The sequence below is a fragment of the Zalophus californianus genome, chromosome 12, assembly GCF_009762305.2.
Source record: "Zalophus californianus isolate mZalCal1 chromosome 12, mZalCal1.pri.v2, whole genome shotgun sequence".
Taxonomy (NCBI): Eukaryota; Metazoa; Chordata; class Mammalia; order Carnivora; family Otariidae; genus Zalophus; species Zalophus californianus.
In genome coordinates, this window is record NC_045606.1 from 53,078,569 (window position 1) to 53,098,605 (window position 20,037).

Sequence of the window (20,037 nt, forward strand, 5' to 3'; positions counted from 1 at the left end):
TTTGTTTTATAATGTTTATGCCACAATTGAAATTGAGGCTATAAAAATAAAGGATCTGACTTTGAAATATTTATATTTGAAAAACTAGTTCATGGAAAAAATAACGCTTACCATCCAAGTCCTATCTTCCTTTGGATGAGGTAATTGGTTTTTGAATTATTTTATTGATCATTTCAGTGTTTGTACGCTAGAGGTAAATGAAAGGACACTACTCCATGCGATTGAGTCTGTGGTTATTAAATGGTCACATCAAATCCAAGAGATTGTAGAGAAAGATTCAGGGCAGCCTTTGCTGAATGGTCTTCACTCGAATCCTCAAACTGAACTGGATTTCTGGATGATGAGGAGAGAAAATCTATCATGCGTTTATGACCAAGTAAGTAGATAGCCTTACAAATTGCTTGTAAGCTAAATTAGCAAAGTCAGTTGTAGAATTTGGCTTCTGGAGCAGTGATTTCTAATTACTTGAAAGGTTCAACATACTGTCTTTGATGACTTAATAGTTCTCATTCCAAAATTCTATATGGTGTGCACTTTGAAAATGAATGGGGAGGGGCACCTGGGTGGCTCAGTCATTAAGTGTCTGCTTTCAGCTCAGGTCATGGTCCCAGGGTCCTGGGATCGAGCCCCGCGTCGGGCTCCCTGCTCAGCGGGAAGCCTGCTTCTCCCTCTCCCACTCCCCCTGCTTGTGTTCCCTCTCTCGCTGTGTCTCTCTGTCAAATAAGTAAATAAAATCTTAAAAAAAAAAAAAAAAATGAATGGGGGTTGGGTGCCTGGGTGGCTCAGATGGTTAAGCATCTGCCTTCGGCTCAGGTCATGATCCCAGGGTCCTGGGATGGAGTCCCGCATCGGGCTCCCTGCTCAGTGGGGAGCCTGCTTCTCCCTTTGCCTCTCTCTCTCTCTCTCTGTGTCTCTTATGAATAAATAAATAAAATCTTTAAAAAATTCTCTCTAAAAAAAAAAAAAATGAATGGGGATTGGGGTACCTGGGTGGCTCAGTTGATTAAGCCTCCGACTCTTGATTTCTGCTTAGGTCATGACCTTCAGGGGCATGAGATGGAGCCCAGCATCAGGCTTGGAGCTGGGCATAGAACTTGCTGGGGATTCTCTCTCTCCTCTCCCTTGGCCCCTTACCCCCAACTTGTGCGTGCTCTCTCTCTCTCTCTCTCAAAAAAAAAAAAAAAAATAAAAATGGGGATTAAAAGTAATTTTGCCTTTTTGAGAATATTTTGACAGCGTTTGATAATTGGAAACACTGTGGCATAGAGTGGTTCCCCAGGGAAATGTTGAAGATGGTAAAATTTAATTAATCTAGTTGATTGAATTGATTTAGGAAGGAGTAGAGTCTTGCTTGGTGGAGAGATACAGCTTTGGAAGAGCTAACTTTGCTTCCTCTTGTGTTTGCCTTACGTATTGATTTAATGTTCTGAAAACTAAGACATTCATTTGCATGTTCACATGTCTCAGATTTTCTGAAACATAGCAAGAAATTTTATGTGGAAAATTTAACATTTTACACATGAAGTGTAAATTGACACACTTTTTGAAAACTCAAGAGCTATAAATGTAAAATAAAATTCAAACTTAAGGAAGAAATGCTGTTAAAAAAATTTCAACCTGAAACCAGATAAGTCTTTGTGTATGAAATGCTGTGTGTGTTGTGCATGAGTGGAATAGAACTGAAGTATTTTATTACCAAATGCATCTATTTAGTCATTAATCCAGCTTCTACTACATTTTCTTTTTCAATTTAGCTTCGCACTCCTGTTGTCCTCAGCATGGTTAGGATCCTGAAAATTAAACAAAGCAGCTATTTTCCAACTTTGAAGGACATTTTCACGGCTGTCAAAAATGGTAAGATTCTTGTTTTTTCGCCTGGTGTTGGTGTCCTGCCTGATCTGACCCCTGCCTGCCCGCTCAGACTCTTCCACCCTTTTGCCATTAAGCATGGTTCTGAAGTGATGGCCCTTGACTCTTCTGAGGATAAATTCGTCTTCATCAGTACTTCATTCTCCAGTTATATTGAACTATTTTTAGAATAGATTGTGGGGACCTAACAAATGGGCTCCAGATAGAAGTTCTAACGGGAGTGTGTGTGTGTGTGTGTGTGTGTGTGTGTGTGTGTGTGTGTGTGTGTGTGTGTGTGTGTGTGTGTGTGTGTGTGTGTGTGTGTGTGTGTGTGTGTGTGTGTGTGTGTGTGTGTGTGTGTGTGTGTGTGTGTGTGTGTGTGTGTGTGTGTGTGTGTGTGTGTGTGTGTGTGTAGGGGCAAGGCCTTTGCAGGGGGTGAGTGGAAGCCCACCATGGGGGTTTCCTAGTCAACAGTGTGGCTACATTTAATCCCATAGCTCTCTGATAGAGTCTCTCGTGCCTGGCATCCCCTGCTTACTTAGCTTAAAAGAGCTCAAAGTCTTCATCGAAGTTTTGGTGAGGATTAAACATAGAGGAGGTTTGTTTGCTGAATTTTGAATAAGTGCATGCATATGGTTAAAAACGAGAATTTCCAGTGCAAAGTCTCCTTGTCTCCTCATTGTGCAGTGTCCGCTCCACCCAGGGCTGACAGCCCTCTTGTTTCTTGTTTCTCTTCATGTTTCTTGAGGCACATTTAAGCAAAAAGGCATACATATGAGACTGAAGTTTTAAATGTTGAAAATGTAAGCTATTTGGGTGCATAGCTTTTTTGGTTTCTAACATTAGAAAATGAGTTCTTAATTTCTTTCTAATATAACTATGTGAGGTTAGGAAATACTTAAAATACACTTCGTTGTTATCTCTTCAGGGTTTTCCCCAGGAGCTCTGTTGGGAAAGGGATCATGAGCATGAATATTTGGGTTTGAAGGTCTGTCAGATCAGGATTCCTGTCCCAGATCCACTCAGTACATCCTAAATTTGCTGAGCCTCTGGTTTTCATCGGCCAGATTGGCATATTAACACCTTCCTTGCAGAGTTGTTCTGAAGATTAGAGTAATATTTCAAAACATTGTCATTTTTTTTTTTTTCAATCTTGTCAGTGTTTATCACCATTGACATTTTGGGCAGGATGATTGTTGTAGGGAGCTACTCCGTGCATTGCTGGATGTTGAGCAGCGTCCCTGGCCCCCACCCGCTCCCCCTGTTGCAGTTGTGACCATCAAAAGTGTCACCAGACCTTGCCAGATGACCCCTGGGGGCAAAACCTTTCCTGGCTGAGAACCATTGGATTGAAGATAAAATATACAGGGTACATAGTACTAGACACACAGTGAGCATGTCCTCAGTAAGTAGAAGCTGCTTGAATTTTTTTGTGTTAGTATAAGATGAACATTTTCTGTGGATAAAGCTACTGCAGGAACAAATCCCAGGGGTACTCAGGGCCTTCAGAGCACATGGACTTCGAGATTCAGACATCAGTAGAACAAGTGGCCCAAAGCCATTGTCAGTTAGAGGTGGAAGGCCCCCTCAAGGATGTCCTTGAGGACTTGTGAAATTACATGTGCTTATTGTATTTTAAAGGCACTTAGCAGATGTGATTATTTAATTTTGAAATAGACATGACTAAAAACACACTAATTTGAAAACAGGAATACAACCAGGGAAGAAAATATTCCCTGGATGCTCTCTTTCTTCCGAGGCCTTTATTGTTTAGGTGGACAGATAAATGGGTTATATGTTAAGTGGAGTAATAGGAGTGTGTGCATTCCTGACTCTGACAGCCAAAAAAAGTTGGCAGGTTTGTTTGTGTTGCTTTGCCTTTTTCCTCCACCCCCCCTCCTCTGGACAGGAGTCTTTTGGGATAACACCAGAAAATAAGAATTTACTTCATTCCCTACCTTCATAAGTAAATCTTCTTTTCAGTTAGTCAAAAGTATTTACAGTCTCAGGAACAAAATGCAGTTTGATTTAGGGTACATTAAAATGACTTTTTTTTTTGAGAGTGCAGGTTGGGGGTGGAGGGGGCAGGAAGAGGGGGAGAGAGGATCTCAAGCAGCCTCGATGCCCTGCACAGAGCCTGACGGGGGGCTCGGTCTCACAGCCTGAGATCATGACCTGAGCCGAAACAGAGTCAGGTGCTTAACGGACTGAGCCACCCACGCGCCCCAATTTTCTTAAGTAAGCTCTGCACCCAGTGTAGAGTTTGAACTCACCATCCTGAGATCGAGTTGAATGCTCTACTGACTGAGCCAGCCAGGAGTCCCTAAAAGGACTGATTTTAATGAAGAGAAAATTTGGATTACATTAAGCAGTAATAATATTTTTCTTCATATATATGTGTGTGTGTGTATATATATATGTAGCGTTTTGGGGAAATATTCCTTATTCACCCTGCTTAATGATTTTTTTTATTTTTAAAGATTTTATTTATTTATTTGACAGAGAGAGAGACAGCGAGAGAGGGAACACAAGCAGGGGGAGTGGGAGAGGGAGAAGCAGGCTCCCTGCAGAGCAGGGAGCCCAATGTGGGGCTCGATCCTAGGGCCCTGGGATCATGATCTGAGCCGAAGGCAGACGCTTAACAACTGAGCCACCCAGGCGCCCCTTTTATTTATTTATTTTAAATATTTTATTTATTTATTTGTCAGAGAGAATGAGAGAGTGAGAGAGGCAGGCAGAGGGAGAAGCAGGCTCCCTGCAGAGCAAGGAACCCGATGCGGGACTTGATCCCGGGACCCTGGGATCATGATCTGAGCCGAAGGCAGACGCTTAACAACTGAGCCACCAAGGCGCCCCTGCTTAATGATTTTTAATATGAAGATAAAATTCATTTCACATAAAGATAACTATTTTGAATTGTAGAGTTGAATTTTTTTTTCATTCATTACATTCACAATGTCTTACAACCTTCATCTCTAGTTCCAAAACATTTTTTATCACCTGTACTTAACAATTTTAGTAGTTATATTTTGAATAATCTAAAATTCCACAGTCATTGCCTGAGTTACTCTCATAGGACACTGGGATGAGACGCTAAAATTGTGCTGGTACCAAGTACCTAAGAGGAATTAACATTCTAGGGATGAGCTTGTAACCCCAACCATAAAGTCACAACAACTTTGCAGACCTGTTTTATCCCTGCGGTTTCATGGAGTTGAGTAAGGTTCCTTAGATCTTAAAGGTATGTTTTCCCACTGAGTCTTGCATCATGATTTACTTGGGCTGTGTAGGTAACTCCACCAGGTCTCTCTTGAATGGCTGCTACACACGGACACTGTATAAAGCCTTGCAAACCCATAGTAGCTCAGTTGTGGGATAAGCCATATAAAAAGAAAAGATGACTGCATAAGTATAGCCATGTTCTTTTGCATTGTTTTGTTGAACTTGTGAATTGAGAAAAAGAGACTGCATCACATTAATGGTGGTTTTCTTTCCTTTCAGCGCTTCTGGAAGCCCAGGATGTAGAGCTTTACCTGAGACCCCTGAGAAGACATGTTCAGTGTCTCCAGGAGACAGAATTCCCGCAGATCCGGGTACTCATCACCCCATTATTTCATACCATCTGCCTCATCTGGAGTCATTCCAAGTTTTACAATACTCCTGCTCGGATTATAGTTTTATTGCAAAAGTTTTGTAATCTCTTCATTGACCAGGTATGTAGTATTAAAAAAAAGGAAGAACAATCATTGCCGTGTGGTAGGTTTTAATAAACCAATGGAGAGCAAATAAATCTAATCTACAGTAAGAACACCATTTTCCTTTTTTCAGAAAGGACTTTTATGGTAACAAAGACCAGGTGATTTTTTTTTATTCTCAGTGGCTGAGAAGCTCTGGAAATCAGTCCAGTGCATTAAAAGGGCAGTCTGTTACTGGATTTAATACCCTACCTTTCTTCAAAGAGATTGAAGGCAGCTTTTAATAAAAGGCAGATAGGTAGGGCGCCTGGGTGGCTCCGTTGGCTAAATATCTGACTCTTGATTTTGGCTCTGGTCATGATCTCAGGGTTGTGGGACTGAGCCCTGTGTCGGGCTCCAGCGCTGGGCATGGAGCTTGCTTGAGATTCTCCCTCTCCATCTGCTCCTCTCCCACTCCACGCCCCCCACACACAAAAAATAAATAATAAAAGGCAGATAGGCATAGTCCTTTCTTCGTAGCTTTCCCTTTGGTTTCCACAGGAACACTGATGGAAGACTTTTGGAAAGTAAAGTAAGAGAACCTGGCTGTAAAAAAATGCCGAAAAAATAGTAATGCAATTGTATTAAAAAATTGATTCATAGTTGATCTTTAAAAATCTCTTGTTTGTATTTCTCTATTCTTCACTTAGAAAATGTTTAAGAAAATTGGATTTCTTAGTCCAACTTCTTAGATATTCTCTATGAACTTTAATTCTTCATGGGTCCACAAAATCAGAATATTATATAATTTGAGAGCTAAAAGATTCTTGGAGGGCACATAACCCAGTGGTTCTCAGTTGGGGGTGTGTCTGAGTCTGTTTGAGCTGCGTAATGAAATACCACAGACTGGGTGGCTTTATTTTCAGAAGTTGTTTTCTGACAATTTCAGAGACGGGGACTCAGGTGAAGGTGCCAGTATGGTTGTGTTCTGGTGAGAGGTTTCTTTTCCCTGGCTTTCCGTAGCTGCCTTTTCTCTGTGTCCTCACATGGTGGAGAGAGAGATCTTACAAAGTCACAGTCCTATCACATTAGGGTCCTGCTCTTATGCTTCATTTGACCTTAATGACCTCCTAAAGACCTATTTCTAGAGTCACATTGGTGGTGAGGGCTTCAGCATATGAATTTTGGGGGAGACACATTCTCACCATAGCAAGCTCTGTAAGCAGGGTGTGCATCTGAACCACTAAGGAGTTTTGGTAAAACAAATGCCCGAGAAGCAGAATCTCTGTCTATAGCTTAGACTTTGAGTTGTTAGGAATGCTTTCCCTGAGAAGTGGAGCGCCTCCAGCTGCAACTGACAACCTGAAGCAAAAACAAACAAAAAAAAATTTGTGTGAACTAGCAAGTCTAAGAATGCAGTGGCTTCTGGAACAGCTTGTTTCAGAGGTCTCAGATAATAAGTTCAAAGCTCCCAGCCAGCCTCCGTTTTGGTCATTGTGTTTGACTTTTCTCATCACTTGTTAAGTAAGATGGCTTTTAGTAGCTCCAGATGTATATCCTTCTCGTAGAGGAACTTCCCTGGAAAGAGGGTGTCCTTTCTTAGTTCTGGTCCGGTGGGTTCTAATTCCATTCTGGGAGCAATCGTTGTGGCAGAGGAGATGGGCTGCTTGGGACAGTTCTGGGTCACTTGCTCAGAGGAGGGGGATGACTGTGATTGACCTAAATCTCAGATCGAGACGAATGCCTCCCAGTGGTGTTGACACTGTGACTTACATAGAAAATAAAAATACTTTACATTTGGGTAAGTTGGAGGGCATTTGGAACCCTGAAAGTGTGCTCATAGACAAGGCGAATAGCTTGTAACTCTTGCTGACCCAGGCCCCAGAACCTTGCTGTTAGAAGCAGTGGTTTGGGAACTGTGTTTCAATCCAGTCCCTGATATTTTTATTAGATGAATTACCTGAGACTTGAAAAATGACATCATTTGCTGAATTTCCCTGAGAATTGAGGGTGAAATCCAGATTAAAGAACGGGTCTTCTAACTTGACCGTTTAGAGTTTCTGGATTGTGAGATTGTTAGTAATGTGTGTGTTTCTCTCTGCTTTTAAAGAGGTGGAGTATATGGAAAAGAACTGTGGACTCAGACCAACCTCAATTCAATTCTAATGGAAACACTGAAGGGGCAGTTAAATTGGTTCTTCAAACCTCAGTTTTCCATATCTGTAAATGAGGATAATGCCCAGTTCATGGGCTGTTTTGAGAATCAAGAGGTAACTAAGTTGAGTGCCTTGTGTGGCATTTAATAGAGGCTCAGTCAAGGCTAGTTCTAAGCTATTGACCTCCAAACTAGTTGCAGCTATTGATGGGAGATAACAGGTCTGTTCCTTGCTATATTTTATTCTCTCCTCTGGCTTTGTTCTGTTTCTTTCTTTGTTGTTGAAGTGTGCTGGGTCCTAAGGGCTTTTGATCTCAATGTTAAAGACCATAATCCCTATTGAAGAGTCAACAATTAGACTCAAAACAGCTCCTGCTATACCCCTTTTAAAGGATCTTCATCTCATTTTGAGATTTATTAAAACTTTTACTACAAAGCCCTGCTAATGTGTCAACTTCAGAGGTGGTTTTATTACTTAATTAATTATAGTAGGTGGCTTATAAGAAGTCCTGTAAGCCTGTAAACCTATTATCTCTGGCCTCTAGTCTATGTCAGTGGCCAGTTTGCCAAGCTCCCAAGGAAATAATGTAGCTTCCCTTGTTGCTTAGTGTTTCTGGCTTCTGTCCAAATGTTCCGATGATTTTCTTTATTGTCAAGTGGACTTTGTTGTAATGTGTCTCAACATGTTAGGAATCACAAATCAGTAATGGGCCAACTTTCATACCTGGGTTCTCTGGAGAGCTGAACTCTCCCCAAGTCTTCCCCAGTGATTTGCTGTCTAGTTTATTTCTTATAATTCACAAGCACTGTATAGTGCCTTTTATTTGCTAGGAACTTTTCTAAGCCTATACAAAAACTACAAAGGGAATTCCCTTGCAATACTGTGACCTATAGGTACTATGAGTAATCCATTCTATAATTTAAAAAAATCCCTTGAAGTCAAGAGAAGATAAGTAGCTTTCCTAAGGTTACCCAGTTTTTAAGTAGCAGAGTTTCTTAACCATTATACTAGCTCCATATTTTAAAACGACAGTTGTGATTTTTATTTATTCATTTATTTTTATTAAGGTTTTGTTTTAATTCCAGTAGTTAACAGTGTTATATTAGTTTCAGGTGTTTAATATAGTGATTTGACACTTCTGTACATCACCCAGTGCTCATCACAAGTGCACTCCTTAATCCCCATCACCTATTTCATCCATCCCCCAACGGTTTTGATTTTTTTTAATTAGAATGTAATATGTGGTGTACTAATGATTGTAAAATATTTTCATTGCGTAAAATTTATAATAATAGAAATACTCCTGCACATCTATCACCATAAAATTCACCTTTTTTTATATTTCATTTTGAGAACTTACACATTTTTATGCATTTTATCATACATATAATTATTTTTTTACTAGTTCCTTGGAAAGTTGTTTTATTATTGGATATTTAGGTTGCTTCCAGTCCCCTCTATTAAAGCAATAAACAACTTTATATGAGAGTCCTTTTTCCTTAACTTGATAATTGGTTTAATATAAATTCTTGACATTGATCAAAGGGTATAATCTTTTCATGATTCTTGAACAATTTTTTGATATTTACAAATTCTTTTTTAAAAGGTTATGTCAGGGGGGCGCCTGGGTGGCTCAGTTGGTTAAGCGACTGCCTTCGGCTCAGGTCATGATCCCGGAGTCCCGGGATCGAGTCCCGCATTGGGCTCCCGGCTCAGCGGGGAGCCTGCTTCTCCCTCTGACCTTCTCCCCTCTCATGCTGTTTCTCTCTCTCTCTCCCTCTCTCTCAAATAAATAAATAAAATCTTTAAAAAAAAAAAAAGGTTATGTCAGGGGTGCCTGGGTGGCTCAGTTGTTAAGGTCTGCCTTTGGCTCAGGTCGTGATCTGAGGGTCTCTGCTCAGCAGGAATCTTGCTTCTCCCTCTTCCCCTTAACCTGCTCTTGCTTTCTCTCTCTCAAATAAATACAGTCTTTAAAAAAAAAATAAATAATTGCTCAAAGCTGGTGAATTACAGCAAAATGTTTGTGAGAGCTTCAGGTACCGCTTTGGAAAGGTCATGTGCTGTCTAGGTGACCATGGTCTCCACCATTTGCTGTTGTTCCTGGTTGGTTCCATTCATTTTCATTATACGGCTGATCCTTCTAGGCATTCCAGTTTCAGATCCTTTTTATTTTAGAAGTAAATATGTTTCAATAAATGGCTTTAAAAAAAAAAAGTAAATATGTTTCTCTTCACTTGTTTTCTAACGGTGGCCATTAACATAGTCATTTAGGCCAGACTTTAAAAAGGCATCATCTCATCACCTGGCCACCTCACGTGATGGCATACTGGAGTTATGATAATGGGGTCTTTTTTTTTTTTTATGACTTCTTTTCTCTGGTAACCTGACTTTACTCACTGTTTGTTGTACCTCATTACCACTCTAGGCCCACCACTCTGTCTATTCCATAGCTTGGTATCTCTTTTATGGATATTGCCCTTCAAGATCCTAGGTGATGAGGAGCACCTGGGTGGCTCAGATGGTTAAGCATCTGCCTTCGGCTCAGGTCACGATCCCAGGGTCCTGGGATCGAGCCCCACATCAGGCTCCCTGCTCAGCAGGAAGCCTGCTTCTCCCTCTGCCTCTGCCTGCCACTCCCCCTGCTTGTGCGCTCTCTCTCTCTCTCTCTGTCAAATAAATGATTAAAATCTTCATTTAAAAAAAGCTACTAGGTGTAGAAAAGTTTAAGGGGGATGAGCTCGGAAAAGAGATGTCAGGTTTGAGTAAAAGTAAGAATGCGTAAAAGCACATAAAAAAGAACAGCAGCAGGGAGACAGGCATCGAGTTAACATAGTATCACTGATAAATTGCTTAATTAATAATTGATTAATGGGCTTATTGATAAATTGGTTAGCAGTATTTTGGTGTATAAGACCTCTGAAGTGGGGACCAGTTCATCCTAAATCCCATGGGTTTTTTTGTTGTGTGCTGATACCATTGAGTATGGGAGAATACACATAGCTGGGTATGCTCCAGAGAGTTGCTCTAGGGAGCAGAAAAGAATTCAGAGCTGAGCTAAAAGGGATTTTGAGGTTCACTTAATTCGTCCCTCTCCTTTCATAGATGAGGAAACTGAGATCCTCTGAGATAATTTAGTTAATATCACAAAAGCAATTAGTGGGCCCTAACTGGATCATAGCCAGGTCTCCTGCCTCCTGTTGATGGTTTTTCCCTCACACACCCTACTGCCCACCGAAAGGGTATAGACTGGATTTTCTGATCCAGGATAATTAGCGCTATTATTACTGTACCCTTGTCTTGAGGAGGTTAATTGCTGTGATTGTCTCATTTGTGTGAAGGTCTGTCAGGAAGAGTAAGAATGAAAATAAGAACGGCTTGCCTGGAAGTTAAATTAGATCTAGGTAATTAAGTCACAGGGGGCTCCTGAAACAGAGAAGGCAATTGAGCCATCTTCATAGATTTTTTTTTTTTTTAGCTTCCTAAAGGGATATAGGACACATTATTATAAAGAGTACATAAAGATAAATGTCTCTGGAATCCCTAGCCCATACCAAAATGTGAACTCCTTTATAACACACATTGCTAAGGGATTACTGGTGGTTCTCTTCAGGGTTCTCTGTGCGGTGTTAGCAGCTCACACGCAAAAGTTACTTTTCCATGCAGTCGGAGTGGGAAGTAAGACCATAGATTGGCAAACTACAGCTCGAACTCAAAGGATTCTAATCAGTAGGGGTTTTAGAAACTAAACGTGATTTTCTTACTTACAAATTTATGGTACAGTCTATATTACGTGTAAACTGTAGCCATTAATGGGAGAAGGAGAATGTCTACATTTAGAAAAAAAATCCTTCCATCCGGTCGGTTGAACTCAGTGGCTTTCCTTACATACTCAGATATGTAACAACTTTCTAAGCAACCACAACATTCAAGGCACACAATTTAAGCCTGTGATTTATATGAGTTGAAGATGCTTTGGGAAGAAATAGAATATAAAAGAACCTTTAGAATTCATATTTTCTTGTCCTTAATGAGGGAAGTTCTGAGTATTCCTAACAGATATGGATAAGGAAGGACTAGGAGGTACCTAGATGACTGACCTATGAGAATTTGGCCAGTGCTACATGAATCTGCTACGTCAGTTTTTTGTTTTTGTTTTAAAGTAGTCTCCTTGCCCAACATGGGGCTTGAACTCTTGCCTCTGAGATCAACAGTCACATGCTGTACTACTGAGCCAGCCAGGTGCCCCTACATGAGTCTTTCTTTTAAAAACCCTCCTCACCTTCCCATTTCCTCTACTTAAAACTAGTTTATATGGCATTATTTCCACTAGACTTCATGTGCTATAATGTTCGCAGAAGAGATGCTTGCTAACCTAAAAGAATTGCCAGTGATACCCTTCACTATATTAGCTCTTTCTCACCTTTACAAATGACCCAGTGCTACCAGGTAAGGTAACCATATTTTTAAAGTCCATGGTCTTCAAGAGTTCCCCTTCTGGCTTGTGTATTTCTTTATATGAAGGAAAAATTATGCAGAATATTTGTAGTGAATATACCCATGCAAATTCTCATTATACACTTGTCATACCTGCAGAGCTTGGCAAAAACGTAGTGATTCCTGGAAAGTATATTCAGAAATTGTAGTCTCCTGTAGATTTTTCTAATGTATACAAGTATGTGTTGAAATCCAAGTGTATGAATTTCCAGAATTTACTTTTTGTCTCCCAGCATTGCTAGTCCAATTCTAGACCTGTATCATTTAAAGCTGATTCATTGAGGGGGCGCCTGAGTGGCTCAGTCCATTAAGTGTCTGACTCTTGGTTTGGGCTCAGGTCATAATCTCAGGATCATGAGATTGAGCCCCAAGTCAGGCTCTGGGCTCAGGGTGGAGTTTTCTTGTCCCTTTCCCTCTCCCTCTGTCCCTCTACCTCCCCTGGGTGCTTATCTATCTATCTCTATCTCTATCTCTCTCTCTCTCCAATAAAATCTTAAAAAAAGATTATTTGAGAGGCGCCTGGGTGGCTCAGTTGGTTAAGTATATGCCTTCAGCCCAGGTCATGATCCTGGGGTCCTGGGATCGAGCCCCATGTTAGGCTCCCTGCTTCTCCCTCTCCCTCTGAGCCGCCCCACCATGCTCTCTTAAATAAATAAAATCTTTTAAAAAAAATGATTCATTAAAAAAATAAAATGATTCATTGAAACAGGTGTTTTCACTAAAAGTAAACTTTTTTAAAACATTTTTGATCAGAGTTTCCTTTTATTAAATCCTAGGCAATAGCTTACCTTTCACCTGAAGACCTTTTGAAAGGAGAAGTTGAAGACTCTTTGGAAAAGGTTCAGGTGGCCGTTAACATCTTAAAGACTTTCAAAACGTCTTTTTTCAACTATAGAAAAGAATTGGCAAGCTATTTTAAGGGAAATAAGGAGCCAAAACCATGGGATTTCCAGTCTCACCTGGTGTTTTGTAGATTTGACAAATTTCTGGACCGTTTCATGAAAATAGAGGTATTCATTTTTTGACTTGTGATTTATTCATATGGTGGGTGGGTTAAAAAAAATCTTGTAGTTTTCTGTATCATTCAGGAGGTAGTTTATTCTATTTGGATGGGAGAGTGGGAGATCTTTCTCAGTTACTATGAAGTGCTGACAAGGCCAGTGCTGTTTGGGTGGTTTTATAGGCTTTACTTTTTTTTTTTTTTAACGAATTTTTAATTCTTTTAGAATACTGAGTATAAGTGAGACTCTGTTATGTATAAGTGAGACTCTGTTATGTATTAGTGACCTCTGACTTCTGATTTAAGCTCTTGGAAGACCGTTGTAAACCAGGAATCTCTAAACTGTCCTTTTTTTCCTCTCTGTTTGACATTGGGATTCTATACTTGGAAAACCCGTTTGATTATCTAAAATACCACACTCTCTTTTAGTATATAAACATACAGACTATAAAAAATATTAAAGCCCTTCATAAAAAATATGGAAATACGTGCTGTGTGTAAATGTGTTTCAGGTACTTCAAAAACAGCACTGAATGAAAACACATATGGACAAGCATTCGCACATGTAGTTGGAGCCAACTGGCTAAGGGCTTTTTTAAACAAGGGAATCTAGTGGTAGTGCCTTTTAGACTCTCCGTTAAAGCTCTTTCAAGTTTGGACTTTCTTGTTATCATAAAATTTGTTGTATTTCATCCAAAATGCGAGCTTTATGTTTTGAAAATTCCCATCCCTTCATCAGCCTGAATGCCTCTCAAAGCCTGACTGCTAAATGCCTAACTCTGGGTGACTGGCCCCCCTTCCTTAACAGACTTACACCCCCTTTCAGTAAGAGAGGTGATTCACTGCCAAGCGGGGGCAGCTAAAGATAGGATTTTAGATCTTACCTGGGGATCTGACTTAGGACTGGAAGGATGTAAAGTTAGGGAAGCATAGGTTTAGCTATGGCAAAGTAGGTCTTGCCTGTACTGCTAGAAAATTCTTAGGAAATGGGAATAGGATTTTGAAAACAGTAACTTTGTTCATTTAAATCATTAATGATTTTCTGTCATGTAAATGTCCATTAACTCACTGATTTTTTTGAATGCCTGGAAGTGTTTTTTCTTTGCAATGTTAAAATGCTCCTGTCCTGTCCAAGATGGTGGAAAGATCTTTATTGTACTGTGTTTTTACAAAGGATATATTTGTCACAATATTGGAATTTGAAAAGCTGGAAAGACTTGAATTTGGTGGTACCAAAGGAGCGATTTTAAATGGACAAATCCACGAGATGACAGAAGACTTTATGGAACTGTGTGAAGTTTTTAAACAGAGCACTTATGACCCATCTGATTACAATAATACGGTAATACTGTACCTTTGCATTTTCATTTCATAGAACCCTGTAATTTTAAAGCTAGAAAGGGTGAAAGGTCACAGTGGTAATAGGTACCATCTGGTACAATCTCTCTAGGATGAAAGAGATTAAATGACTTGCCCGAAGTCTCTTATCTACTTAGTGGTAGATCAGGGACTGGAACTTAGGCCTTTGCATTTAGAAGTTGAGAACATTGACGACTGTTTCTAATGGAACAGTGGACTCAGTCTGGATTTGTTTCTGGCTTATGTGTATTGAAAAGGAACTTTTCACTTTAACTCATTTCCATGTGACTATCTGATGTCTCTGTAACTCGTGTGTTTTATTTTATCCTTTTCCTGAATCACTCAATAATTTTTTGGTCTATTCGAACATTTAATTTCAGTCTATTTACTACATATATTATTAAGATGTATATTGTCTCATATATTTTTACTGTTCTTCTTTAGTGTTATCTGTAGTTTCATAATTTCAGGCTCAAGGAAATAAGGGGAAGCTTTCAGACTTAGGTGCTTTCTGTTTTCTGCCACTCCCAGCACATTAGTAGCTGGGGAGTTACTGTGAGCATCCCTGCAGCTCTAGGATAAGAATAGCTTCATTTCAGTTGTTGGCCAAGAACGGTGAAGTCCAGGTACAAAAAAAAAAAAAAAAAATTTCGTTCTCGTCTTCATTGTTTTTTATAGAATGTGAATTTCTTCACTGTTGTTTTTATATTTGGTCAAATAATTGTAATGCACAAGTGCAGTGAGTTAGCCTTGTTGAAGACAAGGTCAGCAAACTTAATCCTTTTGAACTGTAGTCAGCTTTTGGGAAGTGAAGGTAATGGCAAGAGGATGCAGCCATTGTGTGTCCTGCTACTTTGTGCAAAAGTAGGAGGAGCCTAGGACCCTGGTAACTGAGAGCCTGAGCTCATCTCCAGAGCCTGGTATGATGTCTCACACACTTGGCAGGCATTCCATGAATCTGGATGGAACAGAACTCTGGCAGGGCCTTGGCTTAGCTCTCCTAAGCAACGTGGCAGAGGAGCGTGAGACCCACCGGGCGTAGGATCCTCAGGTGCGTTTGAGTAGCAAAGTCTGGATTTCTTCATGATGAGAACGCCTGGCAGGTTTTCACAGTGCCTGGGTTGGAGAACGAGGCGAACTTTAGCTGATGTCACCACCTTGGCAACACCAAAGGTCCCGAATTTATCCTTCTGTCTGCCCAAAGCCTGGCACAGTCACCAACAAGGAGGAATACAATACTCATTTGCTTTTGACCTACATATTTGCTTGGTATTTGTATTTTGGTATTGAGTGTTTTGAAGCCCCATTTAGTTTGCAAGTAAAATGGGCAAGGCTTACTCCTTTTTCCTTTTTTTTTTTTTTTTTTTTTTTTAAGATTTATTTAGAGAGTGCACACAAAAGCAGGGAGAGGGGCAGGGGAGGGAGAGGGAGAGAGAGAGAATCTCAAGCAGACTCCCCGCTGAGTGTGGAGCCCAACATGGGCCTCTGGTCTCACAACGGTAAGATCATGCCCCACGCCGAAATAAAGAGTGAGACACTCAACCGACTGTGCCCCCCAGGTGCCCCCCAGGCGCCCCTAGGCTTACTTCTGATGTCCGTGTCTGGGTTGAGACATCAGTAACCTGCCCTTGAAGTTCTCCTTCATCGTCCTATCTGGTTATTTCACTTTAGAAGAGAACCTGGAAGTTCCTTGACTTTGGTCCTTCCTTAAAATACTCATTAACTAAAAGTTCATTTAATGGCTTTACTTATGTTGAAGAGCTTTGCTTTTTGTTTTGCTTTTTGGGTTTTTTTGTTTTTTTTTTTAAAGATTTTATTCATTTATTGGAGCACGAATGGAGGGAGAGGGAGAAGCAGACTCTCCCCACTGAGTAGGGAGCCCAACTCAGGGCTTGATCCCAGGACCCCAGGATCATGACCTGAGCTGAAGGCATATGCTTAACTGACTGAGCCACCCGGGTGTCCCGACCTTTGCTTTTTTGTGTGTGTGTCCTGGTTATCATTGTTGCCTCAGAATGTTGCAATGATTATGTATTTTTAGCTTAATAAATTTTTTATTTGGTGCTTTTTAGCTGAATTCATTGTATTTGATTTTTATGATGAATTCAGTTGGTAATTTTTATGAGACATTTTCTCAAAATACTTCCAACCTAGTATATTCATACAGGTATATCCACATGCCCACCCCGTACCCTTCTCCACGCACTGCATGTACTTCTGCATGTTCCCTGGTTCCTGGTGAATATACGCTAGTGCTGACATAACTGTTGAGTATATCATAACTTCGGTATAATAATGGTTTAAATATGTTTCAGTAAATTAAATAAATAATTGCTAATTTGCTTTTGGATATGCTAGTATTTTTTTCAATCAATCTCAAGCCTATAATCAGCCAAAAGAGGTGTGCCACTGTGGTCCCTACAGAACATAGGGATTTTCTCAGGCATATCCATAAAAATATTTTTGGTTTTCTCAATTATTTTTCAATAGAAAGATCACTTCAAGCATTTTCTTTGACTTCTTCCTATGGAACCTTTGAGATTTAGACAATTGTGGGGGAGAGACTTGAATTATTTATTTTTTGTTGAAATTGATTTGATATATAGCATTGTGTATATTTAAGGTGTATAACTTGTTAATTTCATACATTTATATATTACATTATTGTCATTGTAATGATAATTAACACCTCCATCACACTACACAATTATGCTTTCTTTTTAGTGGTTGGAATCATTATGTTCTAGTCTCTTAGCAAGCTTCATATTAAATGAATGTACACACAACAGTATTGTATTAAAATAACAAACTTCCTAAGATATTTGCCTTATTGTTTGTATTTAATAGCTAGTCAAATGACTTTAGGCTCAGCAGCTTTGCTTTGCTGTCATTTTGAGGTGTTACTTGCTTAGTGATCTGGAGAATTTTATTTAATCAAGGGTGGTGGCTATTGGTGAGAGTAATGTCTTGGCTCCACTTAGTCTCTGTTAATCAGAGTCCATTAATATTTACTGAATAATTGCTGGGTACCAGGAATTGTGCAGAATCTTCACACATTCCTGCTTCATTCTCACTATAACCCCGAGAGTGATGCCGAGGTGGATGATAACAAGCAAATTACCTGAGATGACACTGTCCCCCGGGAGTGGAACTGATTCCAGCCCCGAACTCTGAAGGCCATGTCCAGCACTCTCCCCACTGTGCCACTCTTGACTCTTCAGTATTTGCCTCCCTTGTTGTCTCCTCATTGAAATGAAAGGAATAAGTTCATCTGTGGGCAGTGGCTGCAGTTGGAGGAATTGACCTGAGTACCTGTGCCCTGAGGTGGACTGATCCAGGATACACTGCGTCTTTTCCTTCTAGTCTGTCATTATACTAGAATCTAAAATACATTTTCTTTTTTTAAAGATTTTATTTATTTGACAGAGAGAGACACAGCGAGAGAGGGAGCACAAGCAGAGGGAGTGTAAGAGGGAGAAGCAGGCTTCCCGCGGAGTGGGGAGCCCGATGCGGGGCACGATCCCAGGACCCTGGGATCATGACCTGAGCTGAAGGCAAATGCTTAACGACTGAGCCACCCAGGCGTCCCCTAAAATACATTTTCAAAGTTGTTATTTAGTTAATCTATACTGGGTTGTATTCCAATTCCTACAGTTAGTCCTCTGTTCTGTTTTAGTCTACTGAATGATTAATTCTTCTATTACTATATGTAGCATTTTCTAATTTTAGTGGTAAAAACTTTAGATCTGTAGAAGTTAGCCTTCTACAGGATTTTCATATGTCTCACCTGCTTATTTTTCAAGATAAAATTTGTTCTTTAAAAGCATGACATTCTTTTGGAAGCGTAACATGTGCAAAAGTGTAGTCTCCTTCTTCTTACCCTGCTTTCTTTTTCCTTAATCTTCCATTTTTTTCTTCCCAAAAGGCACCTACCATTATGAGTTTCTTGTATAATATTCCAAAGATACTTGGTTCATGCACTAGCAAATCCATGTATGGATTCTTTTGTGTTCTGCTTTTGCACAGATAGCCTTCTCTACACATCACTTACACCTTGCTTTTGTCACGTAGTATATTTTGGCAGTCCTTTTGTGTCACTACAAAAGCATTGCCTACTTTTGTGAAACAATTGCGTATTATCCCATTGTATTTATGTACTATTTATTTTTAAATGTTAAAGTAGTAGATAACATTCTTTAAAGATACATTTAGGAACTTCTGCTTTTGGGAAGATGAAATAGATGTACTTTTCCCTATACCTTTTAGTAAGTAGGACTAAAGCACTGATTACTTTATATAAAAAAACATAAGATTGTAGGATTAAAAGAAGGCCAGTTGGCTAGGGACCTTTCTTGTTACCTGAAATTTACCTAGACATGGGACTGGATACACTGGCAACCTGGAAACACCAATGGGCAGAGACATAAAATGCCCCAGTAAAAGACTGTTCTCTCTCAAGAAGGGGGCAGCATAGTAAGAAAACTTGCAAACATAATTTCTCTAGTTCAGCCAAACGCCACGGAAGAAAATGTATCTTACTCCCATTCATGCCAGCAAAGACTGAGTGGGGAGCCTAGATTTAAAACCAGTCTGGGGACGCCTGGGTGGCTCAGTCAGTTAAGTGTCTGCCTTTGGCTCAGGTCATGATCCCAGGGTCCTGGGATCAAGTTCCACATCGGGCACCCAGCTCAGCAGGAAGCCTGCTTCTCCCTCTGCCTGCTGTTCCCCTTGCTTGTTCTCTCTCTCTCTCTCACAAATAAAATCTTTAAAAAAAGGAAAAGACAGTCTATAATAGGTGCCTCAGCCCCCCACCCCACTGGGATGGTGCCAGAGATTGGCCAGTTAGCTGTGATTGTCATCTTGGCTGGCCACTAAAGAGCTCACTCTTGATGGAGTCAGTGGAGACTGCATGGGAATCCTGGACTTTCTTCCTCATCCAGCAACATCCTTACCCCACTGGGGTAGTGTCACAGGAAGCTGTCGGAGAGTCAGGACTTTGACCATGGCCAAGTGGTAACCAAGTCACCTACACTGTGGCATCTGTGAAGACCACATGGGGAACTTGAATGCCCAGCTATAGTAAAGAGCTCCCCACACTTAGGTATTAATGGATGCCAAGTGAGAACCTGGACTTCTATCTCTACCTGCAATAAGGAGGCTGGAACAGTATCGGAGAAAGTCAGCGAAAACAAGTTTTAAGATCCACTGTCTCTTAAGATAATATGAAAATGTCCAGAGTCAATTGAAAATGACTTACTATACCAAGAGCCAGGAAGATCTCCTCTGAATGAGAAAGTCAACTAATAGATGGCAACATTGAGCTGACAGCGATGTTAGAGTTCTCTCACGGATTTTAAAGAGCTATGCTAACAATGCTTCAATAAGTAATTATGAAACATACTTGAAAGAAATGAAAAAACAGCCTCAGTAAAGAAATACCGTTTTCAGCAAATAGATGATATAAAGAACGAATGGGAATTTTAGAACTGAAAAACAGAACAAAATA

The 20,037-nt window shown here is 40.2% G+C and overlaps 1 protein-coding gene across 1 annotated transcript in view; it reads left to right on the forward strand.

Annotated features, from left to right (window-relative positions):
• Window positions 1-20,037, forward strand: part of DNAH11 (dynein axonemal heavy chain 11) — a 327,809-nt gene that overhangs the window by 9,829 nt on the left and 297,943 nt on the right. The window contains exons 4-8 of the mRNA XM_027574450.2: window positions 178-376; window positions 1,755-1,854; window positions 5,350-5,561; window positions 12,949-13,182; window positions 14,347-14,514. Coding sequence (XP_027430251.1) covers window positions 178-376; window positions 1,755-1,854; window positions 5,350-5,561; window positions 12,949-13,182; window positions 14,347-14,514 — 913 coding nt within the window. The remainder of the gene's footprint in view (window positions 1-177; window positions 377-1,754; window positions 1,855-5,349; window positions 5,562-12,948; window positions 13,183-14,346; window positions 14,515-20,037) is intronic.